Source organism: Protopterus annectens, chromosome 7.part1 (genome assembly GCF_019279795.1).
Source record: "Protopterus annectens isolate FY-2018-M chromosome 7.part1, PAN1.0, whole genome shotgun sequence".
Lineage (NCBI taxonomy): Eukaryota > Metazoa > Chordata > Ceratodontiformes > Protopteridae > Protopterus > Protopterus annectens.
This window is the reverse complement of record NC_056740.1, coordinates 418722134-418749869: the sequence shown is the minus strand read 5'-3', so window position 1 is coordinate 418749869 and position 27736 is coordinate 418722134. Positions and strand designations below refer to the sequence as shown.

The 27736-nt window shown below is 40.3% G+C and overlaps 1 protein-coding gene across 13 annotated transcripts in view; it reads left to right on the top strand.

The window, feature by feature from the left end:
• PBRM1 (polybromo 1) overlaps positions 1-27736 on the top strand; it is a 2726611-nt gene that overhangs the window by 135770 nt on the left and 2563105 nt on the right. For all 13 annotated transcript variants that reach the window (XM_044078866.1, XM_044078877.1, XM_044078870.1 and 10 more), the window contains exon 3: positions 11524-11685. In XM_044078866.1, coding sequence (XP_043934801.1) covers positions 11524-11685 — 162 coding nt within the window. The remainder of the gene's footprint in view (positions 1-11523; positions 11686-27736) is intronic.

Sequence of the window (27736 nt, the reverse complement as noted above, 5' to 3'; positions counted from 1 at the left end):
AAGTCTTGATTACCATATAATTGCCGTCACATTCATTCTAAACCTGATATGATTACCCATTCTGGAAGCAGGAGGTGCCCTATGCAGGATGGGAATTGTCAGGGTGATCGTAGTTCATTCTTAGACTCTGCTTTGTAAATCTATAAATATGTAAAAGCACTGCACACTAGAATGTAGGGCACCTCTACTCAGAGATAGGCTACCACTGATAAGCCATGTCTTTTCACAAGTGTAAGTTGAAGTTGGTGAGTTGAAGAGTGGGGAAGTAAAGGAAGACAGTACACCTACAGTATATTCGAATTTCACTGGTAATCACTCATGGTCTCCTGTAGAGTCCTTTTAGTCAAATTATTTTAGTAATTATCTATTTGTTGTTGGCTTATTTAGTGTATGCTCCTCTGTTACATTTAATTTATCCAAAATTGCATGTCTGACATGTTTGGGATCTCTTAAGGGTAATTAAATATTGGATATTTTCTAAGTCAACATAATAATTGTTTACACTAACATCCCATCCTGATTATATAAAATACTATATATAGAACAATAATAGAGTGATACCGAATTTCATATCTCTTTTAAGAAAATTCTCCATATAATAATTTAACATATGGAGCTCAGCTGATATTGTTGGTTAAAGGTATGAGTGATAATCCAGTAGATCTATATCTACTGGATTATGTATGACTTTCATTCCATGTTTAATGGGAAATTCGTATTTGCTTGTATTTGGTACTTTGTTTTATAGAAGTACTTTTTTAAAGCCTGACCAGAATTTTACCCTACTTATACTTAAAGAAGAAAGAACATTAAATTACACTCCCAAGTTTGCACACACAAAAATAACATCCAATGTTATCAGAGAATATGGTATAACTACTGTAATCAAAATAAAAGAAGCAAAAAGTTTCTTCCAACAATAACTTGAAATGGCTTTAACATTCTTATCATTAAATACCAATGACTTAAATAATGCATATAAAAGATCAAACGTATTAAAATATTTAAATCTAAATAAAGCACAAGTAGAATTTCTCCAGGAAACGCATTTTAAGACTAATGATAGCTTTATTTGGAACCCTAAGGACTACAGTCTTAGCTGAAACCTCCTATAGAACAAAGACAAAAGGAGTATCAGTTCTCTGGGAGAAAAACATAATCACTCCAAACGTTATTTATAAATATGAAGACAAAGAAGGTCTACTAGCATTTGTTATAATTAAATTTAATAACAGAATATGGACCTTAGCTAATCTATATTGGTTCCCAGGAATTGGAGCAGGAACGGTTAAACACCTAGATTTTATTTCCAACAATTATAAAAGAAATCTTATACTGGGTGGAGACTTTAATTGTACGTTAGAAGCTTCTGAAACCACCAAGAATTCTTTTCGCATAGCAACTATTTCAAAATCCTTAAAATAATGTATCGATTCATTTCATTTAATTGACACTTTTAAAGTAAAAGATAAGTCATTATTTTCCCATAAAGACCATAGATTTGGAACGCAAACCAGACTAGATAAATTATTCGTGGTTCAAGATTTACAAACAAAAATCCTCAACTTCCCAATAGTTCTATGCCCCTTCTCAGGTGATGACTCTCTGATAATGAAGCTCCAAATAGGGTTTAAACTTTTAATCCTCTCTACTAGAATTCCATTATATATCACGAAAATTAAAGAATTCAGACCCTGGATGTTGTCAGAACTACAGTTATTTCTTGAAATTAATAATACAACAGAAATCAGTAGAGTCATGGTTTGGGACTCATTAAAAGCGTATTTATTTGGTAAGACCCTTACCTGGTACATAAAGTTATAGAGTGTGAATCTGAATCATTAGACTTGCAAACCAGACTCTTGACAGCAAAATCTAAAAAAAAAAAATCAGAATTGTCCAGAAGTCAAATAAGAAATAGAGGAAATAAAAAATATAATGAAATTCTAACACACAAAACTTGTCTAGCCTTGGAAAAATTAAAAATAAACTCATTAGCCAACTCCCCCAGATATCTACATAACTTATCTACACGAATTTAAAATACAATCTAAAGCAAATAACAGTAGTATATATCATGAAAAGAACGGGAAAAAAGTATCATATAGGAGACCTCCTTGAAGCATTTCGGTTCCATTATATGGAACACTTCAAAAAAGAAGATTTAGATACCAGCCAAATAAACTTGGATACAAACATTATCAATATAAAAAAAAACCCCAAACACTTAAAACTAGACCTACAAAAACCTATATCCTACAAAGAAAGTGTTGAAAAGATAAAAGAAAGTAAATCTAACAAAGCTCCAGTGATAGATGGTGTAATTACAGAAATTTAGAAACTCTTCCCGTCAGCAGTAATCTCCCTTTTTCATAAAACTTTGCTAGAAGTCCAGTCAGAAGCAAAAATACCACCCTCATGGAAATATTCTCTCATAACACCAATTCTAAAAGATAATAAACCATCAGACCTTTGCACCTCATACAGACCTATGTGATTACTGAATAATGATCACAAAACATTCATGTCAATACTAGCTAACAGATTGAAAATCCACTTTCAAAGACAATTAATAATGATCAAACTAGATTTTTCTATGACAGGCACACACATGATAATATTAAAAGGATACTTACTCTTATAGATTATGTGAATAAAGAAGATAGAGAAACACTTGTAATTGGATTAGACATAGAAAAAGCCTTTGTTTCCCTCAACTGGGAATATCCATTTAAAACTTTAGCATTATTTGAATTTCCTCCTCCCTTCATCTTATTACTAAAAAACATATATATATTAATAACTTAGCCTATATTAAATTAGCTCCTTTCACCTCAGAATGTATCCATATAACAAAAGGTACTAAAGGATGCCCCCTTTCTCCTATTTTATTTGCTTAGGCTATAGAAATACTTGCAGAAATAATACGCAATAATCCAAGAATAAAAGGAATAGAAGTCTATGACCAGTACATATCTAAAATAATGCTTTTTGCTGATGATATTTTATTAACCCTATCAAACTCCAGAGAGTCATTAGGAAAGCTAGAAGAAGTAATGGAGAAATTTTAGGTCTACACTTTAATGGATCAAAATCAAAATTTCTATTTTTAAGTAAGAAAAAAAACAAGTTACAGATAAATCCATCATAGGAAAACAAGAACTTACACTAAATTATTTAGGAATAGTGTTATGCAAAAATATAAACAAAACCATATTAATAAGTTATAAAAACATTATTGAAACAATAAAAATATATATAAAAAGTGGGACAAAATTATATTAACTTTTGAAGACCTATTGCAATTAATAAAAATGGTCTTATTGCCAAAAATACTGTATGTAGCATTAGCAATACAGTTAATTCCTGAAAGATGTATTCTTAAAGAAATAAACCCATGTTTAATAAAATTTTTATGGTATCCCAAAAAGAATGGAGTTGCCTTAACTCATCACATTAGACGCTGGAAACAAGGAGGATTGAACTTCCCATAAATAGAAAAGTATATAAAAGCATCTGTGTTTCAGATCAGACCTAGTGAATCAGGAAGTGAAACAGATTAGCAAGGAGGAAGTAAGGACAGCTATGAAGAGGATGAAGAATGGAAAGGCTGTTGGCCCAGATGACATCCCAATGGAAGCATGGAGGTGCTTAGGAGAAATGGCAGTGGAATGTTTAACTAGATTGTTTAATGAAATTTTGGAAAGTCAGAGGATGCCTGAGGAGTGGAGAAAGTGTTTTGGTACCTATCTTTAAGAATAAGGGTGATGTGCAGAGCTGCAGTAACTACAGAGGGATAAAATTGATCAGTCACAGCTTGAAGTTATGGGAAAGAATAGTAGAAACTAGGTTAAGGGAGGTGATGATTAGTGATCAGCAGTATGGTTTCATGCCAGGAAAGAGCACTACAGATGCAATGTTTGCTCTGAGAGTGTTATTGGAGAAATACAGAGAAGGTCAGAAGGAGTTGCATTGTGTCTGTGTAGACTTGGAGAAAGCATATGACAGGGTGCCTAGAGAAGAGTTGTGGTATTGTATGAGGAAGTCGGGAGTGGCAGAGAAGTATGTAAGAGTGGTACAGGATATGTACAAGGGTAGTGTGACAGTGGTGAGGACTGCAGTGGGAGTGACGGATCCGTTTAAGGTGGAGGTGGGATTACATCCAGGATCAGCTCCGAGTCCTTTCTTATTTGCAGTGGTGATGGACAGGTTGACAGATGAGATCAGACAGGAAGCCCCGTGGACTATGATGTTTGCAGATGACGTGATCTGTAGTGAGAGTAGGAATCAGGTTGAGGAGACTCTGGAGAGGTGGAGATATGCTCTAGAGAGCAGAGGAATGAAGGTCAGCAGGGCTAAGACAGAATATATGTGTGTAAATGAGAGGGAGGGTAGAGGAATGGTGAGGATGCAGGGAGTAGAGTTGGCGAAGGTGGATGAGTTTAAGTACTTGGGATCAACAGTTCAGAGTAATGGTGAATGTGGAAGAGAGGTGAAGAAGAGAGTACAGGCAGGGTGGAATGGGTGGAGAAGAGTGTCATGAGTGATTTGTGACAGACTGGTACCAGTAAGAGTGAAAGGGAAGGTCTACAAGAGGGTAGTGAGACCAGCTATGTTATATGGGTTGGAGACACTGGCATTGACAAAAAGGCAGGAGTCAGAGCTGGATGTGGCAGAGTTAAAGATGTTGAGATTTGCACTCGGTGTGACTAGGATGGATAGGATTAAGAATCAGTATATTAGAGGGTCAGCTCATGTTGGACAGTTTGGAGACAAAGCAAGAGAGATGAGATTGCGTTGGTTTGGACATGTGCTGAGGAGGGATGCAGAGTATATTGGGAAAAAGATGCTAAGGATGGAGTTGCCAGGTAAGAGGAAAGAGGAAGGCCTAAGATAAGGTTTATGGACGTGGTGAGAGAGGACATGCAGGCGGTTGGTGTGACAGAGCAAGATGCAGAGGATAGGAAGAAATGGAAAGAGATGATCCGCTGTGGCGACCCCTAACGGGGAAAAGCCGAAAGATGATGATGATAAAAGCATCTGTGCTTAAAAGTACAATAGACTGGATAAACCCAAATTATTTTGCCAACTGGAAAGAATTAACAACGGCTATATTAACAAATGAATTTAATCTGTTAAAAAATGTTAATAGACAAACCAAATCCTGGTAAATACTATGCAGAAGAATACAATACCTTCTAAAACAACAATGATTAATTATTACATCAATTCCTTTAGGAAACTTATCAATGTAAATATAGATCTAAAACTTTGGTTTGACCTTTTCACCCCATTTACCATCACTAAGAACTTTCCTCAAAATATATAGGGAAACAATAACCTCCTGGGAACAAAATGGATTCTTATGCTGGTTTCAATGTGTAAATAAATTAAATGTTTTAGATGTACATGTGATAAAAACTGCTTACAATATTCCAGCACGACTGGTTAACCTTACGAAGCATTCTAATGTACACACAAGATTTATACAGATTAATTAATAATTCCTCATTTAAAGGTATTCCGAATCTAATAAGTTTTCTGTATGAATTTATATATAATAGTTGTGAAAAGAAAAATTCCATTTCAAATCTATATAAAGAGTTAATAACATATAAAACAATTCCCAAACCATCATACTGGCAGTTCTTAACAAAAGGTCAGTCATTGCAGTTAACAGAAGAAATTAAAACTAACATCTTACTATCAGTTAATTACACCTCTAACACACAGTACTGGAAAATATTTAACTGGAAATACTTACATAGAGCATTTTAACACCAGATAGAATTAAAAAGATCAGTACTACTACAAATGTTTTTTGCTGGAGGTGTAAAAAGTCAAATAGAGCAGACTGGATTCATATTTTTTTTATGAATGTAATAAAATTAAATAATATTGGAATGGAATCCATCATTTTTTACAAGCTTTATTTAATGAATCCTTTACCTTAACTAAAGTATTGATAATTCTAAATGTAAATGAAGGTTCCTACCTGAATAAGACAAATATGTATTTGTTATGGACAATACTGGTATCTAGGAAATGCGTAACCAGAAGGTGGAATTCAAATGCACCCCCGACCTTGGAAGAATTCTACACTTTACTGAAGACAACTGCAATGCCTGTCAGCTTGGGATGACATGCTCGACAAGCCACGATGCTTCGCTAGGGACGGCTTGCACCTGTCACCCCTGGGCTTTCGGATATTGGCAAAGGCTCTTGCTACCCCCATAGTGCCTTTTTTAGGCAAGGCTCAAAAGACAAACCCACCTCCATAGGTATCGCAAGGGATAAGAAACTAAGAGTAATGCTACTCAACGCCAGAAGTCTAAACCTCAAGATGCACGCACTTGAAACTCTCCTTAGCATGGAGAACATTGATATCTGTGCAGTAACAGAAACCTGGTTCAGGGCTCCCGAAAGCACCCCAGCACTACCAGGTTATACCTCATACAATGCTTTTCGGCCCCAAAACTTGGACCGAACCACAAAAGGAGGGGGAGTATCGATATTCATCAAAGATACCCACACCTCCAGGTTGGTGGCAAAGCACGAAGCATCAGAGACTATCCATGTGCAACTAACAGTGGGTAAAACTGCCTTCTAGTTTATAGCCTGCTACAGACCACCCTCCCAAACCCAGGAACCCCACTCGGCCTTCCTGAGAACACTGGAAAATATGAAGGTCTCTCCAAACACCATTATATTGGGCGACTTCAACTACCCAAACATAGACTGGGAGCATTACTCTAGCTCCAACACCCTAGCCCAAAGGTTCCTAGAATTTATAAACTCAAATGCTATGGAACAACTTGTTACCACTCCCACAAGAGGGGAAAACATACTGGACCTGATCATCACCAACATGGGGACTCTCTGCTCCAGACCAGAAGTGTATCCCTCACTGGTAAGATCAGACCATAAACTAATCTCACTGGATATTCACATCCCGACCCCACCCCCTGCCCAGAAAACCACAGTGAAAAACTTCTCTAAAGCAAATTACACACTCCTCAAAACTGAGGTGGAATCCTTCAAAGCCCCCGGGCCTGTGGAAAATACGGCCCAGACCGCAGAATCCTTTATAAACGCATTCTATGAACACCTTCAGGAATGCATGGATCATGCGATCCCAAATAAAACCAAGACCCAATCCTCCAAAGGCAGACGTCCTGTCTGGTGGATCCCAGCCATAAACAAAACTATACAATAGAAGGAGGAAGCTACTAAATGATAGAGCAAAATCCCAAAAAGGGAAGGCATCACTGATCAGTATTAGCAAAAAACTACGGGCACACATAAAATTGTCTAAGGCCAGCTTTGAGAGAAAAATTGCACAGGACACTAAGGATAATCACAAGGCTTTCTTTTGTTATGTTAGGAACCTGGGTGGTAATTCCCAGATATGCTCAGAATTAGTCCAAAATGACAAAAAATACACCGAACCCACAGACATTCCAACATCCTAGCTGACAGGTTCAGCGCAAACTTCTCCCCCCCTCTCCACCAAAAGGGCAAATATCTATCCCAGCAGAGTGCTGCCCCCCTGACATCTCAGATGCTCAGGTAAGAGCCACCCTCTCCAAAGCAAAAAAACACAGCATCAATGGGACCAGATGGTGTCCCGGGCTGTGTCCTACATGAACTCCAAGAAGAGCTAAACCCAAACATAAAACTACTGTTCAGTCTCAGCCTTACTACAGGATATGTGCCCAAAGAGTGGCGTACAGCAACAGTGGTCCCTCTCCATAAAGGTGGTGCCTCAACGGATCCTGGAAACTTATCGCCCCATAAGCCTGACTAGCTTGGTCTGCAAAGCTATGGAAAGGATCATCATGGACCTCATAAATAAGGATATTGGGGACCTACAAACACTGGATCCTACCCAGTTCGGCTTTGTTAAGGGCAGAGCCTGCCTCTTAAACCTGGTTGATTTCTTTGAAACAGTCACCAAGGCCATTGACGAGGGGAAGGTGGTCCACACAGCCTACCTGGACCTCGCAAAAGCCTTCGATACAATACCCCACTCGGGCATTATAGATAAGCTCACCAGCTTAAATATAAACCCCTATGTCACTAGATGGATTGCAAACTGGCTCAAGGACAGAACCCACATGGTTAGAATTGCTGGAGCCATGTCAGACTCAAACCAGTTACAAGTGGTGTCCCACAAGGCTCAGTCCTGGGACCTCTCTTGTTCGGTATATATTTCTCGGAGGTACAGGCCAACACGGAAGGACTGTGGCTGACCAAGTTCGCAGATGACTGCAAACTGGGCCATAATCGACTCTCCAGCCGACACAAGCATCCTCCAAAAGGGCTTCATAGAAACAGACAACTGGTGCCAGAGCCATGGCCTCAAGCTAAATGCCAAAAGTGTATAGTCATCCCCTTTGGCAAAAACAAAGTGCCCACAAATTACCACATAGGTGGTAATCCATTAAGTACAGAAGAAGTAATTAGGGACCTGGGGACCCAAGTTGATAGCAATCTCTCATTTGACAACCACGTGGCCAAAGTGGTTAGAAAAACATTTTATATAGCCCACCTAATCATGAAGGGATTCATATCTAGATCAGGGAGGTCATCGTGCCTCTTTACTCATCCCTCATCAGGCCCATAATTTAGTACAATGCCCTTTTAGGGATGTACCTTACCAGACACCTGCAGCAACTGGAAAGACCCCAAAAGTACCTCACCAAGAGGATCAAAGGGCTCAAACAGATGCCATATGCTGCCCGGTTAAAGAAACTCCAGCTCTACTCAGTGGCATACCGCCTGTTCAGAGGTGATCTGTGCCTGACGTATAAAGCCATGTCCAACCCGGAATTAATGGACATGCTGCACCTCAGAAAATCCAAATCCCATCGAGCCACGCTCGAGAGACTTGAACCTCAGCACTGAAATAAATAGGACATGCTCGAGGGACAGATTCATAACCCAGAGGCTCCCTTCACTCTGGAATAAAATCCCAGTCCAGGTTAGGCAGAGTCCCTCTTTGACTCTCTTCAAGAGGAATCTTGATGAGTGGATGGGAGATCGTAGGTTTACCCCAGGTATCACTTCTGTGTCACTGTTAGACAGAGGCACAGTATACTAACCTCGAAAAAGGGCATAGCAAAATAAATTTAAAATGGGTGGCGAAAGCCAAACACATTCTGGCTAGGCTTATAAATGCCCTAGGGCAGATAGCCTAGTATGAACCTATGAACCTATGATGGAAATAAAAATCAAAGAACTACGAATCTATCCCAGGCCATTGGTAAATAATCCTTGGAAGAAAGTTATATCTTTGTTGGACACACTGCAATAATCAATATTGTATCTCTGATAACTGATCTGTTAATTCTATAATAGCATACAGTGTATATAATTGAAAGGCAGGCTATTGTAAATATTGTATATAGTTTAAAATGATATTTAAAAATATTATGTAAATGTTATTTTAATTGAAAATAAAAAAATATTTGAGAAAAAAAGAGTTCGGATCAGCTGTTTTCTCGTTTTCTTGCCTTCACAGGAAATGATCAGTGTTTTGCCATTTTAAGCCTTGCCAATTTCCCTTTTTATGCTTGAATTAACCTATCCCGTTAAGTTAGAGATTGGCCTTACCCATTCCATGGTCTGTAATTATACATCACCCCTAATGAGAGTAACTGGTGTCATACCATAGATAATTTGAGGGGAAGCATGCATCAGGTCAAGCATTCAGGAGCTGCCTCTGTCCATTAGTAGTACAGGGGTCAGTCCTGGGTAAATTTTCTGTTTTCCATCTGTAGATCAAGTTGCGCTTGAATACATATAGTGATGAACTCTATTTATGTGGATGGGGAGCTTGTTCCAGAGCAGCTGTATCCTTTGCAAGATATAACTGTTCCTCCAAACTGTTGTGTTGATGTTGCAGAAGAGGTTTAGATCCCTAGACTGAAATTTCTGATGCCATTTAACTTGCTGAATGTGCAGTAAATCCAGTTATTCCTCCCCCCCATTCTTTCTATGCTCTGGTAATCCACCCACATAGCTTAGGCTACTGCAACAGTGATCTAATGATGAACGTAGTATAATTGTTTAAGCTAAGTTTTATAATGGGTAGATGCTCAAACAGATCACTTGCAGTAGGGGACACCGATGCTCAACCCACCCTCGCTATTTATTTATTTATTTTTTGCCAGGGTATCTACCTTTTTTATTCACCTGGTGTGTACCTAAAAGACAGGGCTCTATCCTCCCTTACTCTGAGACAAAAAAGCTCTGAAGGTTTGGTACCCTAAACACCGACTTTATACTTCTGTTCTTGAGTCCAAGCTTGGATGTTAGATGGTTGTCATATCCTTGGCAATATATGACACTTGTAGCTAGGTTATTGCAACAATGTTCTTTTTCAAACGTATACCGTTATGGCAAGTTAACTTGCACAACTGCACTTTTCTTCTGTTTATTGTTAGTAGACCCCTTTAGTGTGCAGAATATGGAGCTTGTGTCTTACCTGGTTTCCCTTTCATCAGTCTATTTTTCAAAAATCCTGTCGGCTTCTGTAACCCCGGTTGTTTTGCTAGGCTTGGTGCACAATCTGTGACTTTCTTTTATAGTGTAGAACCCAGCCATGTGAGGACTCGTGCTGTGCCAGTAGGTGCTATTGCTTTGGTGATATGGAATGATGCCTGTTACCTTTTAGGTATTTTGCAGGAGTTGTATTTGAAAATATCAAAATAATAAGAACACTTAACTGAGCGATCTCTTGCAGGGCACGTAGTACAGCATAGTTGCATTTCTTTCTTCCGCTGTTTCAGTGGTTCTTTTCTAATAATTTAATTTACAGGTTACTATAGTAACCAGATTTTCATTTATTTTCCAGTTTGCAGGCCCTACTGCCTTGAAGAAAGTCTTAAATGCAAATTGACAGTACAGAACAAAGTATTCTGCTTTAAAAATATTTTGGGTGGGGCTAAAACAGTCTGAATGGCAGAATGCTCTAGGTAATTTGTTTTTGAAGGGTCAGGGTCACTTTTTCCTGAAACGGTATGAAATTTAGTTTTCTTTCAGAATGTGAAAGTGTTTTAAAGCATGTAATACTTGACTTTGGTTGCAGGACATTGTTCTGGGGTGGGGACACTGTGCTGTGAAACTAACGAATTACAGCAGAGGACGTTTTGTGCTTGTGCGAAGTTTGGAGGGGGGGGGGTTCCTTGTAGTGGACTTCAGCTTTTGCTGCTTTGGCTATCTTGCATAGCTTACAAGACAAAGGCGTGCTCACATGCCAAGTTAATTTGCTTGTTTTTGCTTCATTTACTCCTAATACATTTGAAGGCATGCTTCTTTTCTTTATGCAGTCACACTCATAATTTTTTATTTCTGCAAAAGATGAAAAGCTTCACACATTTTTGTGCAAATTGTAGCAATCAGCATTCAGTTTTGAAGAGTTTTAAAGATTTCTAATTACCCTTTTTCCTAACCATTGAAATGTATTTATGCTTCTCAGAAAAACATCTCATTGTTGCTGCATATTTTCTTATTCATTAGCGTGACTCAATAAATCTTGGCATGGGCACCAAGCGAAGACGAGCAACGTCTCCATCCAGTAGCATTAGTGGTGGAGATTTTGAAGACAGTCTGCAGTCGCCACTCACCCCAGGGTCAAGTAGAAAGCGACGAAGAACATCAAGTGTGCCTTTTGTGGATCCTGTAAGTAGAATTACTGTATTTGAATTTCTTAATGTGTAGGTAAATTAGTTGTTATAAGTTAGTTGTTAATTTATTTGATTTGTTCTTCCCCAGTTGCATGAATTTTGACATATGTAGAAAAAAGATGACTTACTTGCTTGGGGAAGAGGGTAGAAACTTATAAGTTCATAGGTTGGTACTAGGCTATCAGCCCTAGGGCCTATACAAGCCTAGCCATAACAATTCCCTGGCTATTTCTTCCCACACTATTTACTTCTCTGGACCCCTGTCTAGAAGGGTGACTGACGTGATCCCCGGGGTGAATTTCCTTTCTCCCATCCAATCGTCAAGGTTCCTTTTGAAGAGGGCCAAAGAGGCACTCTGCTTGACATGTATGGGCAATCTATTCCAGAGTCTGGGGAGTCTCTGGGTCAGGAACCTATCCCTCCAGCATGTTTTGTTTATTGTGATGACAAGGTTTAGATCCCTGGAGCGTGTGGCTCTGAGGGATTGGGATTTCTGTAAGTGTAGCATGTCCAACAGCTCTGGGTTTGACATGGCCTTGTATGTTAAGCAGAGATTGCCTCTGAGTAGACGATATGCGACAAGAGTATAGCCAGAGTTTTTTAAGGCGGTCAGCGTTGGACATCTGCTTTAGGCCTGTGATTCTTTTAGTGAGGTATTTCTGCGGCCTTTCCAGTTGTTGCAGATGTCTTGAGAGGTACATACCAAACGGGGCGTTGTATTCTATAATGGGTCTAATGAGGGATGAGTACAGTGGGACAATGACCACTTTTTTTCGGGATGAAAAACCCTTCGTGATGAGGTGTGCCACATAGAAGGATTTCTTGACTGTTGTGGCGATGTGGTTATCGAAGGTGAGACCACTGTCCACCTGTGTCCCTAAGTCTCTTATCACACTTTCGGTGTTTAGTGTACTGCCACCTACATGGTAATTCACGGATACATGTTTTTTCCCAAAGGGGATAACTATACATTTCTTGGCATTGAGCTTGAGCCCATGGCTCTGGCACCAAGCATCTGTTTCTGTAAGGCCCTTTTGTAGAGTATCCACATCATTTGGGGATTCAATAATGGCTCCCAGTTTGCAGTCATCTGTGAACTTTGTTATCCAGAGTCCCTTAGTGTTGGCCTGTACTTCAGAGAAGTAGATGCCAAACAAGAGTGGTCCCAGGACTGAACCCTGAGGTACTCCACTTGTCTGGAGCTGGATTTGGAGTTGGCTACTTTTACAGTGTGGGTTCTGTCAGTAAGCCAGTTAGCGACCCATTGGGTGACGTAGGGATTAATGCCCAGCTTAGTAAGTTTGTCTGATTCCAGAGTAGGGGATGGTGTCAAAGGCCTTGGCAAGGTCTAGATAGGCTGTGTGGACCACCTTACCCTTGTCCATGGCTCTGGAGACTGATTCGAAGAAGTCAATCAGGTTCAGGAGACAAGATCGTCCCTTCACGAACCCAAACTGGGTGGGGTCCAGTGTTTGAAGGTTGCCAATGTCTTTGTTTATAAGTTCCTTGATAATACGCTCCATGGCCTTGCAGATGAGGCTTGTCAGACTGATGGGATGGTAGTTTCCGGGATCCAAGGTGGATCCCCCCTTGTGGAGTGGGATATAACTGTAGCTCTGCGCCATTCAGTGGGCACGAAACCTGAGGTGAGGCTATGATTAAACATGACACTTAGGTGAGGTGCCAGTCCATAATGTAGTTCATGTAGTACACAGCCTGGGATGTCATCTGGTCCCCCATGGATGCTGTATTCTTAGCTTTGGAGAGTGCGTTTTTTACCTGTGTGGCCGTTATTACCAGAATTTGGCAATCTTCCGGTATTGAGATGGGCCATTTAGGGGGTGAGAGGGGGGTGAAGTTGGCACTGAATCGATCTGCCAGGATATTGGCAATATCCTTGGGATCAGTATATTTAATGTCATTCTGTTTTAGCTTGGAGCAGATCTGAGCATTGCCATTTAGATTCTTGACATAGTTATAGAATGCCTTGTGACATAGTTATAGAATGCCTTGTGGTTGTCTTTGGAATCTTTGGCAATTTTATTTTCGTAACTAGCTTTGGAGGATTTTATGAGGGATCTCAGTTTCTTACTGAGGCTGGTAAGGAAATTTTTTGCATCCTGGGGTTTTCCTCTTTTCTGCAACAGTTTCTTCCTTTTGTTGTAAAGTTTATTTATGGCAGGCGAGCACCAGATTGGCTTCCTTTTTTTGGATGAGAGCATCTTGGTTCTATTTGGGATGGCACGATTCATGCATGAGTGGATGTGCTCGTACAGTGCCTTAGTGTAGGATTCAGCAGTTGAACCTTCAGTTCCCGTCTGTATGGGTGTCATGAAGTTTGTCACTTTTGACTTGAGTAGCATGAAGTTGGCTTTGGAGAAGTGTTTTATGGAGGTTTCCTTACTGGGGGGTGGGATGTGGACGTTAAGGGTGATTAGCTTATGGTCAGACCTGACCAACGAGGGGGTGACCATAAGTGTGGAGCATTGATTTCCCATGTTGGTAATGACCAGGTCTAGGATATTCGAGCCCCTTTTAGGAACATTAGAAAAATAGATCAGCACAGTGCATTTAAGGATAGCAGAACCCTTGAAAAACTTAGCAAAGAGCAGTAGATACTGTCTGTAAAACAAAGTGTAAGAGACATGGGTGGCATTCATAGATATGATACACAGTAGGTAAGACCGCTGGGCAAGAAAACACATGGCAAAGCTGAGCAAGTTGATGCTTACCAGAATTGTTGGCTGATGCACATAATGTTTGTAGAGGAAGAGTTCAATATTGATGTTGCAGTTTAGAAACTAAGATTGTGTGCCACTGTTATTGTTTTCAGAGTTGTATTGCACGGTTCTGGAAGTCCCCAGAGGGCTTCTAATATCGCTGTACTGCAGAGTTTCATAGACCTTAAGTACTTGGAAGACAAAGGCTGCCAAAGCACTGGCGTTTCTAATGCTTGACAGTACTTCACTAGATTCACACACACAGGCCCATACTCAAAATGTAGAAAAATGTTTGAGTTCAGTAACTCAACACTGTGTAAACTGAAGTGTGTATGTGTTCGCGCTCACAGAATGCATACACAGATCCATACTTAATACAGTGGTGTGATGACCTACTTCTTTTGCTGATGAAACACTGTTGTCCATTTGCCTCACCAAGTATGCATGGACTGAACTTTCACATGACAAGCTCTGTAGGTCATTAGAACATAGCATGACACTGATGTCTTTTGTTGGATTCATAGCCCTTTTGAAATGCTCTGGGATTGTGGTAGTTGGCATGGAAGATTATGGCTGCAACCTATTAACGAGCTGGCTCCTTTGGTCTTTGGTATGATTCAGTCAGCCTCCATGTGCCTTTTGTATGACTGAGCAAATCATTTAAGCAGCCAGTGCTCTGGCTGAGTCTGGAGAGGGTCCATATGTGGGTCAGTTCCCCACTCTGATAACTATTATGAATAGTTTAACTGTGAACTGCATGGATCACTGTTGTAATCCATCCACCCCATCTCTGTAGGCAGTGGTGTGGCTTACTTCTTGGAATTCTGTAATGCAGCACTGACAACACGTGTAGCTGAATATCTACTATGACTTTAGAATCACTCTGTGCTGTAACCTTTGTTATTTCAGGCTTCTAAATTCCCGTTTCTTATCCCGTATGCTACACATTGCACTGCCTGCCATATTGTACTCCTTTTCCCTTCTTTGTCCAGTTTTTCCCATTGTTCAAAGTATAGTGCTGACCTTCATGACTGTACTTCGTAATGTACTGTGCAGAAGTCACTATCAGCTTGCACAGTTAAAGGAGAACCACTCTGGGAAATATTTACAGGTTTTTAAATATTTTTATATATCATTTCTGAGTCTGACCACATGGAGTCTGGCATCTTGAAGTAATTCTGATTGTTTAGTCTGCTTCTAGGTATCCCAAAATGCAGTGCTTATCTGTAAAAAGTTATGTCACGCAGGCTGCTTTCTTCCTAAAGCTCCTGTCACTGCATTGATTTTACATGCATACACTGCTGTCTTTCAGTCAGTTTTAAGTAACCTTTCATTCTGTTCAATAACTACTTAAAACACAGTGCAAATGCCACAGAACAGACTTTCAAAGTGCTTTTTACTGCTGCTACTTTTTAGAATGGCTAAACTGCATTTTTTTTGTGAAGCTTGACTTGTACTACTTTAACTCATCACTCATCCTTCTTCACACCTAGCTGTCAAAGTGCTAAGGGTAATTTGAGCTGTTACCTGCTGTGATTGACAGCTCACAGCAGGAGACTTGACTCCTATACTGTTTCCTTGTTCTAGCCTTTACTTTCTGTATGGGTAGGGGAAGGACATCATAGCATGGGTGGGTTTTTAGGACAGTCATGGTAATAGTCAGTTTGGGGAGGCAGTTGGCTCTAAAACTACCTGTATTCAGTGGTCTTGAGGACATCAGTGAACTGGAGACTGCAGTAAGGGCAGGATAAAAGTTTTTTTTAAAGTTAAACCACCACAGTACAGTAAGGTACTGTTTAGTGTTCTAGTGGAGAGAAACAAATCAATTTAAAATATTGTAAATGCTGTGTTGATGTTCATAGCAGGGAAAATAAATAGGGAGAAAAAGAACATAGACGTTGAACATTTAATAATAGAATCCTGTTGTCCATTAAAACAAAAGGGAAGCTGAATTTTCAGTGAACAATTTAAATATTACATACACATTGCACCTTCAGTTTTTTATTCCTTCATGTTTTCCCTGCTGCTTTCTGTAAATACATAGATCATGATAGAGTTACCTGTGTATTAAAAGTACTAAACTGCAAAATTAGGTCGGAAAAAAGATTATTAACTACTGTGTATATGTTGTTTTGCACACCCAAAATAATATAAAATAAAATAGAAGTTCAGGACCTGTTACTGGAAGTCCTAAAACTTTGTCCTAACACTTTGAAAACTAAATTATGGATTATGGATTCAGTAACTTTAAAGGTTTAGGAACAAATTTCCAGAATTTGAAGTGGCTTTAGCCCTTCCTGTCCTCCTTATCATGGGAGCTGTTTTCCCCACACACCTGGTATTTGTATATATTCACTCCAAGATCATCAGTGTACCTTAGAGAAGAGAGACTACTGAGATGATCGTCTCAAAATGATTTTATGTGTTGTACAGATCTGCATTTTCAGTTCTGCAGCTCTTAAGTTCTCAGCTATTGTCTTTGGAATTTTAGTGGGAATCCTCACCTCCTTAGCCATTTATTAAACTTTAGTATCTACTTCAAGGCATTGTTATTTTACATATTAAAAATAATGTAACATTCACTTTAAGATACTTCTGTTTCATTTATTGCAATATCTCTTCTAATAGCAGGACTTGCATTTGTGTAGGTAAAGCAAGTTAAGAACCAAAGACATGTCACACACTACAATTGACACTTTTTATTTTTCTCCAAAACTCATTTGTTTGCTTCACAGTTAATAAAGTGACCAGCAGGTGTTTACTGGCTCACAGTGTGGGGAATTAACAGTGCATCTTACCAGGTCCACACTGTGGGGAAGTCAGCAGTGCGGCTTACCAAGTCCACACTGAAAGGAGTCAGCAGTGCGGCTTACCAGGTCCACAGTGTGGGAACTAAACAATGCATCTTGCCAGGTCCACAGTGTGGGAACTAAACAGTGCATTTTGCCAGGTCCACAGTGTGGGAACAAAACAGTGCAGCTTTCCGGATCCACAGTGTGGGAAATCAGCAGTGAAGCTTACCAGGTCCACAGTTTGGGGAATCAACAGTGCAGCTTATTGGGGCAGCAACATGGGAAATCCAAAATCCACAGTGCCAGTTGCATGTTGTTGAACCGCAGCTGACTGACAACTGTGTTAAATTCATAGGTTTATAGAAGGTTACTAGGTTAATGGCCCTAGAGCCCTTATGAGCCTAGCCACATTTATCCCGAGTTGCTCAAGTTGTTGGTGGTTAAGTGAGTGAAGTTCACAGAGGTAAGGGTCTATGGTAGCTAATACAGATTTCCTGTGTCCAAGAGTGACATGGGTGCCACCCCAGGATGGAATTTGCGGTGACCCATCCATTGATCTAGGTTGCATTTGAAAAGGTCAGGGAGGGGGCTTTGTTTCATGTGTGTCTGTCCAGCATGACCTGCTCATGTCAGAGGCTAGATTAGAATCCCTGGAGCGACTGACCCTCATGCAGTTTATTTTATGAATGTGTAGCATTTCCTTAAGTGCTGGGTCAGAGACTGCCCTGTAAGCCAGGCACAGGTCACCTGTTAGCAACCTGTAGGAGCAGAATACAGTGAAAGGGCCTTCAGTCTTTCTGCATAAGACTTGTTTTTTTGTACCCTGTAATTTATTGGTGAGAAACTCCTGTGGTTTCTCCAATTGTTGTACATGTCTGGTGAGGTACATGCAAAAGGTAGCACTGCACTTCTTATTTTTCTGATGAGGGTCAGTATAAAGGAATTATAACATCCCTTGATCTGCATGCAGTGTCTTACTTATAAGATGTGCCAAATAGATACTGTGGATAAATAGTGGTCAAAGTTCAGATTGCTATCCGCCTGAGTTCCCAGATCACATACCACTGGGTCTACACTTTGAGGGGGGGGGGTGCTGTCTATAATATAATTAGCAGGAATGTCATATTTCCCAAAGAGAATAATAATGCATTTTTTGCATTTAGCTTTAATCTGTGGCTTTTTGTCTGCGTTAACCCTGTCTGTAGTATCTTAACATTGTTTGGGGGCTCAGTGATTGCTGATGGAGCAAACTTGGTCAGCATCAGGCCATCATAGTTTGCCTGGACTTCTGAGAAATGCATTTCAGAATGGTAAGTTGCATACCACAGAACCTTGTGGTACACCACTGGTGACTGGTCTTTTGCTAGAGGTGAAGTCACCCACTTTGGACTAGGAGGGTAGTCCTTTAGTGATTTAACTGGGCTAGGTAGAAAGATTTCTAATTGCAGTTGAAATGTGGTGGTGGAAAGGGGTTCATTATCAACAAACATGCAGTGGTCTCTGATGGCAATGTGAAATTTGGGGGGGGGGTATTTGTATATTAGTTGCAAGAGTGTTCTTGTTTTCCAAATAGTGCAGTGCTGCTTTAGTTTTGAGCTATAATCCATAGTCCAGGAACCATAAATTTGTATAGATTAGGCCCTTTTGGAGGATATGGGTGCTGTTTAGGTGTGAATGACCACTCTGGGTTTGCAGTTATCTGCAATCTTTGTCAGCCCCTGACATCGACCTTAACATCAGTGAAGTGTAAACCAATGAGTAGTGGTCCTGAAATGAACCCCTTTTACATATCACTGGCAATGAGTATTTTCAATGAAGGCACATCATCCATCCTAATAGAATGGGAATTCATCATATTGTTCACTGTTGCAGTCCTTGTCAGTGGGATATCCTTCTAGCAGGTACCTCAGTGGTTGGCCTGACATCCAAAGCTCTACCTTTCGTAAGTGGCTTCAGCAAACTCCCTGTTACTCGGATGCTAGAATGTCAGTGGTGTGAGAGGGGTGTCAGCTGATTCAGTCTTCAGATCTTTTTTTTGCCACAAGGTCACCTGTAGTTGCATGCTGCTCCAGAGCACTGTTATTCTGGCAGAGTGGATTGCTTCCAGAAGGATAAGTACCCAGTATATCCCATAGTGGAGTTCTATTTTTGTTCTTGTATTGTAGTGGCATTTTTGTAAGTTAATGTTAGTGATTTTGGATGTGGACTCCTGTCTGCTGTCCAGGAATTTGTAGCTCTTGGGTGGATGTGCATTTGTTTCCATATTACTGTTGCTTAAGCAAAGGCCTGCAGGAAACTATCACTAAAGTAGAAGAATTCCAATAACATGGGGAGAATAAACATGGGGAGAAAAGGTGGGAAAGTTAGGACAGCTCAACTGAAATCACTAGTTTCTCTAGATCTAGAGACACCAAACTTTGAGATGGTTTTGCAGCTCCCCTTACTCCCCCACACACAAACTATGGAGTTTTTATTCAGGGCCTCTGACACATTGTTTTGCAGACTGCTACACTTCAGGCTCTTAGCATGTCTTCCCAAACCAAAGGTATGGATACTGTGGCCTGCTTTGAAACCCTTGATTTCCAGTTTGTGGTCATCAGATTAGAGGGCAGTATCTCTTCAATTTTGGTTCATGCAGAGATCAGAGAATATATGGAGGTTTCATACACCCAGTCACATACTATGACCTTTTTAGTAGTCCCTTCTGACACCCTGAAGCTAAAAAGCACTGAAGACCAAACCTGTGCCTAATAACATGCCTTGGTTGACCAGATCCTCAGCCTGGGACACTTCCTAAGCTTCTCCAGTAGAACTTTTCCAACTGGATTAGCACTGTTTTTTTAAGAAAGTTTAAACAGGCAGCTTTGGAAATTCCTAAAGTGTCCACCCTAGTGGTAGAGGTTAACCAGTGTTCCTCTTCAGTGAACTGTGTATGTTTTTATTTTTAGTTGTGCTGGTGTATTCATGGTTTCAGAATGTGAGCTAATGTTGAAGGCCTTTAGGAAGTCCAGATAGGCAGTGTGTACCAATCTGACATTGTCTAGCATTCCAGTGACTCTCTCATAGTAGTCCGCCAGGTTAAGTAAGAAAGATCCACCTTTCACAAAGCCATATTGGTTGGGGTCAAAGGTCGTAAGCTGCCAGTATCCTTGTTTTTGATCTCCGTGATGTATTTCATTACCTGACATATGAGGCTAGTGCAGCTAATAAGTGAGTAGTTATCAGGGTTAGTAGTTACGCCATATTTGTAGAGGTGTGACAACCACGGCTGTTCTCTAGACTTGGGCAAAAATAACCAGTGGCCAGGCCGAGGAGAATCCATAAGGAAACAGGGCAGCTGTGTTATCTGATCTTATAGAGCTAGTGTTCTTTATTTATTTTGGGGATGGCATCTAATACATGTCCTGTGTTGATAATTGATGGGGAGATGTGAGATAATTGATGGTCACTACGTGACAAGTTCTTCTATTCTACGGAGGTACAACAATCTAACATATCCAAACAGGAACTTGAATACATTTCCATGTTATCAAGTGAACATGTCATGGTAATGAAGCCAGATAAGGGTGGTGGAGCCGTACTCATGTACGACCACACCTATGAGGAAAGCATACACAACATGCTACACTATGACAAACAATACTGTTTGACATCTCGTAATGAGTACAATGTAGCCCTAGCTAAGATAAAATACACACTTTATGACCATCTTTTACAAGGGGCTATTAACGAGCAACTTTACAATTTCTTACTAGTCAATAAACCTAGGGTTCCTATTATTTTTGGAATCCCCAAAACCCACAAAGGCACTCATCCTCTTTTATTTAGACCAATTGTTTCTGGTGCGGGTGGGGTAACGGAACCCATAGCTAAATTTATTGACTTCATTACCAAACAACACACCTCGGCCATGACTCATGTGGTTAAGGACTCTTGGGAGTTTCTCAGACAATTCCCAAAAGAAAAATGCCATACTTCCTCACTAATGATCACTGTAGATATTAAAGAACTATTCCCTAGCATCCCCCACACTACAGGTGTTGAGTGGTTCACCGATTTTCTTAAACATGAAACCAGGCTCAGTAGTAATCTTATTAATTTAACATCTGAAATGCTAAATATTGTCCTTAACAACAGTTATGTATTTTTCAACGGTGAACTGTTCAAGCAAACAAAGGGAGTGGCCATGGGTGCCTCTTGCGCCACTGTGTATGCAAACGCAGTATTACACAGATGGGAGCAAGCTTATATTTTTCAATCTACCTGGGCACAGTATATTACCTTTTATTGCCGTTACCTAGATGACATTTGTATCATTTGGGATGGTACTGGAGAACAAGTGGCATGTTTCCTGGAATATATCAATTCCACCACAGATTTTCTAGCATTTACTCATGAAATTAGTGAGAATGAACTCCATTACTTGGATGTAGCAATCCTCAGAGATTCCCAGTCATTAGAATTATATTCTAAGGTCTACAGAAAACCCTCTTTTTCCAACTCACTGCTGCATTTCAACAGTCAACATCCATTCCACCAAAAGAAAGGAATACTTAAGGGATTACTCATCATAGCCTCCCGTATGTGCAGTAGGTTGTCCGACTTCATTGACGAAGTAAACAATTTAAGAGTTATGTTTACAGAGAGGGGTTACCCAGATGACCTGGTGAACAATCTCATTCAAGAGATTCTTACTAAAAGGGACTCAGTATACACACCATTACTAGGGAATAAAAACATCTCTATCCCCAACCCAAGGACCCTAAGCACACAAGTACAGGAGAATTCTGGTAACTTTATTTACACTTTTTCAGAGAATTCAAAAGAAATTGAAAACACAATTACCAAGTTTTGGTTTGTTTTAGAAACCAATGATGAGTTCAAGCATTTAATCCCTAAAAAAACAGCTTTTGTTAGGAAAAGAGGTCGCAATTTAAAAGAGGTTTTCGAACAAAGAAACAACACCACCCGCATTACAACACAACAAAAGAGTGGCACGTTCAAATGTGGTGCTTGTAAACAGTGCCCCCTGATGATCAACAACAATCACATATATTTGAAGGAACGCAAAATCAATTTGAAACCCCACGGGCATTTCACTTGTAACACGAAAGGTGTGGTTTACATTGGCTACTGTCTCACCTGTGGTGCGTTCTATATAGGAAAAACCGAAAGGGAGCTTAGGAAGAGAATATATGAGCACACTTATGATGTAGGCAAAATGAAGGAAAGTAATGCAGTTTTCAAACACTCCCTCACATGCCCCAACTTTAAGCTTGTTTTCATGGTACTCGCACAGGTACACCCTAATAATAGAGGAGGAGATTGGGAATCTACCCTGGAATTCAGGGAGTTAATCTGGCAGCTCAGGCTTGATGCGAGTAGTACACCTGGCCTGAACGGCATGCTGAGCATAGGCCCAGTTCTCAAACTTAGAAGAGCCAGATTATAGTTATATGAAACTTCCCATTATAAGTTGGCATATCGCATCCTGATCCTAGTGATCATTTTCCTACTTTTTGTTATTATTTTTTGGTTTGCTTTCAGACAGACCATGTACTGATGTTTAAGCACTCACTAGGGAATATTCCCATGTTTTTATGATTTAATTCCTGTTTTTTAAGAATGTTTTTTATGAATATTTTAAATGTTGTACTGTTTGTAACATGCAAATAGCAATAGTTATTGGTATAACCGTGATGATCACACCAGATCCTGAGCTAAATATTTTAAACATAATTAATGTACATAAGCAAAGGCTCTCTACCTTTATCAGGTGTCATCTATTCATTAATTAACAGCTAAACGAGCATGTGACCAAGTAGTTAAACCTATTTAAAAAGTGTTTTTACCATTGACATTCACTTTGACTTGATAAAGCCTGGAATGGTCCAGGCGAAAGCGCTTGTCTGTATTGTGCTTTTTTTACCTGTGCAAAAGGAATTGTCTTGGAATTAAAACTGTTTTTTCATCGCTCACTGCTGCAATTGAATCATTGCCTCTACGGGTGCTCCTGGATTCTGTTACTAGTTGCTTTTCTGTTTTCGTGTGATTTAATTGATGGGGAGATGCTGATTTGATGGTACAGAAGTGAAAGGCATGAATAGGACAGAGGAGAGTAGTTTGAGTTATTTTTGTCCGCAAGTATATTTACAGCATCCTTTGGGTTTTATTGGATGGTGCCATCATACATCAGTTCTTTGCAGGGCTGAGTATTGTTCTTGATACTTTTTATAACACCTTCATTGAATTCTCACTTAAAAATAGGCAGTGGTACATTTATATAAAAGAAAACAAACCATGTTAGCACGTTCGCAGTTCCAAACATTTTACATCACATACATGCTTCTTTTTTTAAACATAAGACATCTTTATTAAATTATCATGTATGATATGGGCCGTGTTACATTTATATAAATGGAAAATGAACCGTAGTGACACAGTCTCAGTTGCAGACATTATACATTCCAATCCGTGCCAACACAACTGTAGCTACGAACATTATACATCACTTTTAACGGTTCCCATTCAGAAGCCTGAAACATCATAAGCCTGAAAATCAAAATCCTGAAACCAAAAGCCTGAAAATTCAGAATCCTGAAAGCCCAAAATCCCGAAAGACCAAAATCCTGAAACTCAAAATCCTGAAAACACAAATAATGCTAATATGTCACTATAAAGACACTAATATCTGCCAACTGACCCTGACCCTAACCCTAACCCTAAGGTCCGTCACTATCGCACACTCACCTGACCCGCGCCCTAACCCTAACTCACTTAAACCGCCCTAACCCCAATATTTGTCACTATTGCATACATGCCTAACCTGCGCCCTAACCCTAACTCACTTAAACCGCCCCTAACCCTAAAATAAAACCAACCGCACACTTACCTGACCCCAACGCATGACCTAACACCACAGGGCTAACAATAGCAAAGCCACAATGACATCAGTATGTCTATTTTGTGTTTTCAGGATTTTGAGTTTCAGGATTTTGGTCTTTCGGGATTTTGGGCTTTCAGGATTTTGAGTTTTCAGGATTCTGAATTTTCAGGCTTTTGGTTTCAGGATTTTGATTTTCAGGCTTATGATGTTTCAGGCTTCTGAATGGGAACCCTTTTAACATATCCAGTCATTGTTAGTCAACCATTAAATAAGTCATTCAGATCCTGCCTTCTTTTAATCCTTGTTCCTCTTGTGCGTGTATTGATCCTACATTTCCCATTTTTTCCTGTGTAGTTTGCTTCTACCCTTTTATAAAGATCCAGTTCCAGTTGTTTTCTCTGGCTTTGATTTCTATTTTCTAGTAATTGCTTTTTTGACAGCCATCATAATTAGACTCAGCAAGGCCTTACTATGTCTAGGCAATTCCAGTGCTGTATCATAGCTCAAAAAATAATTTCCCCAGTTACTCCAACCCACCCACCCAGCACCTCTGACAGAGCAGTCTACAGGGAATCCCCAAAGTCTGCCAACTCACCACACTTCCAGAAAACATGTTCACAGTTGCCGCTTTCTTCCCCATCACACCGCCAACATTTGCTGTCCATTGGAGGAAAAAGTCTTTGAAGTCTTGAGGTTTAAATATACCTTTGTAAACACTTCCAAAGATCCTAAATCATCTAGATTTTGTTGCATATTTGGGAGATGTACATATATCCTCCCATTGTTTCTTTGTGGAATTGCTTATATAATCTCTCTTCCCAATCCTTCCTAACCTCCACTGATTGATTCTTATAGTTATTGTGCAATATTTTATATGCTGTACTAATAATTCCTTTTTTAATGGCAACTTCTGTTCTAGATTTTACTAAAAACTCTGCCAGTGGTGATCTTTCATTAAGGACCCCCATTCCTTTCTCTGTGTATACTCTTATCAATCCTTGATATGGAAGGCAGTCTCTAGCCTGCAGTCCAAGTAAGTTATTGGTGTATTCTCATTCTGTTCCTTTTCCCTCTCTAGTTATTTGCTACTAACATGTCTACATCCAAAATCCTAGGCTCTCCCTGTTGTGCTTCTCCCTGTTTCAGCATCATATCTTTCCTGTTTGAATTATAGTTTTCTGCTGTGCTATGTGTAGGAGTCTTAACTGTGTAGCTCTGAAATACCCCTTCAACACTTGTAATCCCAATCTGCCCTTTTTTCTTTTGGAAGAATAAGTTTATCCCACTTGACTCTTGCAGTCTTCCCCTCCCAGATAAAATCCTTCAGCTCTTTATGAATTGCTATCCACAACTTCTCCTCTGGTTGATAAAAATAGCTCTTTCAAGTCCCCCTGTATAAAACCCACTTTGGCGCAGTTTTTGCGCTTGTTACTACTCAGCCAAGCTCCTCGTGGTCCTGCAGAGTGGTGCTAGCAGCAGAGAGGCTAAAAGAGCGACTGCTAACCTGATAAAAGTGTTTTTTTTCCTGCTACTGCCCGGGCGACTGTCCGATCTAGCTAAACTGCAAGTATTTCTGCTTCTTGAACTGTTTTAAACTGTTTAAAGTTGTTTTTGCACCTGCACTTTTAAAGTTTGTCCTGTTTGTTGCATTTACCTGTTGAGGCTGCACATTCAAGTGCGCTAGCCTGTGTTACATATTTATTGCATTTTCCTGCTGTTTGTTGCAAAAAAGAAAAAAAAACAAAAAAATGTATCCTTGTTTCCCGTCTTTCCTGACCTAGAGTAGTCCAAATACAGGCTTTACTGTATTCTGGACTTTTGGAAAGTTACTGTGTTGCCCATTTCCTTTCTTGGATAAAGGGAGGCTTCTTTGTTCACCAGTGGCACTGGGGAGCTTAGAGCAGCCTATCTATCCCTGGAGAAGTGTTCCCAGCACAAGAATCTAGTAGTCTATTGGCCGTTTTGAGCCAGTTTCTAGCTCTTTCAAGTCCCCCTGTATAAAACCCGCTTTGGCGCAGCTTTGCGTGATTTTGCGCATAGTGCAGCATCGGGCAGCTCCGCTTAATTGGGTTTAAACCATTCTCGGCTCCACAAAGTCTGCTCTTCACTTTTTCCCTTAGAACTGATCTAGCTCTCATAATAAACACCCTATTCCTACTCTAAAGCCTGGCACTTGCTCACTAAAGCAATTATATAAGTCAGCACTAAAAAATTAAAAGCACTACACCCTCACAAACTCCCCTAGAGTACCTTGTTCCCCATTGGCCCTTTTTTTCAATTATAAAGGAATTCCCAATACTATTCTAGCATGTCCAAAGGTCAGTTGTCAGTCTCCTCTCCGGTCCAGCTGGTGAATCTAGGAATCTTGAGGCAATGTTACAACTGCCTCATGTACACAGACAACCCTCTCCTCCTCCTCCCAACAAATTCCAATACATGTGAGAGATGCAACCATATAGCCAAACTGGAGGCTAAGCTTTCTCAACTCAGTACTGGCGTAACCAGTCAGGAGGAGAAGGAAACCACACTCACTACAATTCCAGTCTCACATAGACCTACCACGACAGCAAACCAAACACATAAACACACAAAAACATGCTCGGAGGCTCTAAATAAAAATCTGCCTAAGCAGCAGAGACCTCCAAAGCAGACACCCAAGCAACCGCTACCCCAAAACAAAACACATAGCTCACAAAGCCAGTGTGCCGAACAGTCACAGCCCTTAAGGCTAAACAACACACCTGATGCACTTGTAATAGGTGACTCTATCGTCAGGCACACTGACGTCCCACTCACCAGGCTGAACAAGGAGAAGGTCACAGTGAGCTGCCTGTCTGGCGCTAGGATCTGCCACATAACACAAGCACTCAGGTCACTCCAAGGCAAGCACAAATATGACTCAGTCATTGTCCATGCTGGTGTGAATGACCTGAGACGTACCTCCCTGGACTACATGAAAAGAGACATAGAGGAGTTCTCTGAGCATGTAGCCCAGGCCGGTATGACCCTGACCTTGAGTAGCATCTTACCCTCACCAAGAATGATGCCACAATATGAAGACTAGATGATCAATTTCAACAATTGGCTTAAGTATTGGGTGTCATTCAAAGGGGATCCAATGCCTGTCAGCCTGGGATGACATGCTCGACAAGCCACAATGCTTCGCTAGGAACGGCTTGCTCCTGTCACCCCTGGGCTTTCGGATATTGGCAAAGGCTCTTGCCACCCCCATAGTGCCTTTTTTAGGCAAGGCTCAAAAGACAAACCCACCTCCATAGGTATCACAAGGGATAAGAAGTGTAATGCTACTCAACGCCAGAAGTCTAAACCTCAAGATGCACGCACTCGAAACTCTCCTTAGCATGGAGAACATCGATATCTGTGCAGTAACAGAAACCTGGTTCAAGGCTCCCGAGAGCACCCCAGCACTACCAGGTTATACCTCATACCATGCTTTTCGGCCCCAAAACTTGGACTGAACCACAAAAGGAGGGGGAGTATCAATATTAGTCAAAGATACCCACACCTCCAGGTTGGTGGCACAGCACAAAGCATCAGAAACTATCCATGTGCAACTAACAGTGGGTAAAACTGCCTTCCAGTTTATAGCCTGCTACAGACCACCCTCCCAAAACCAGGAACCCCACT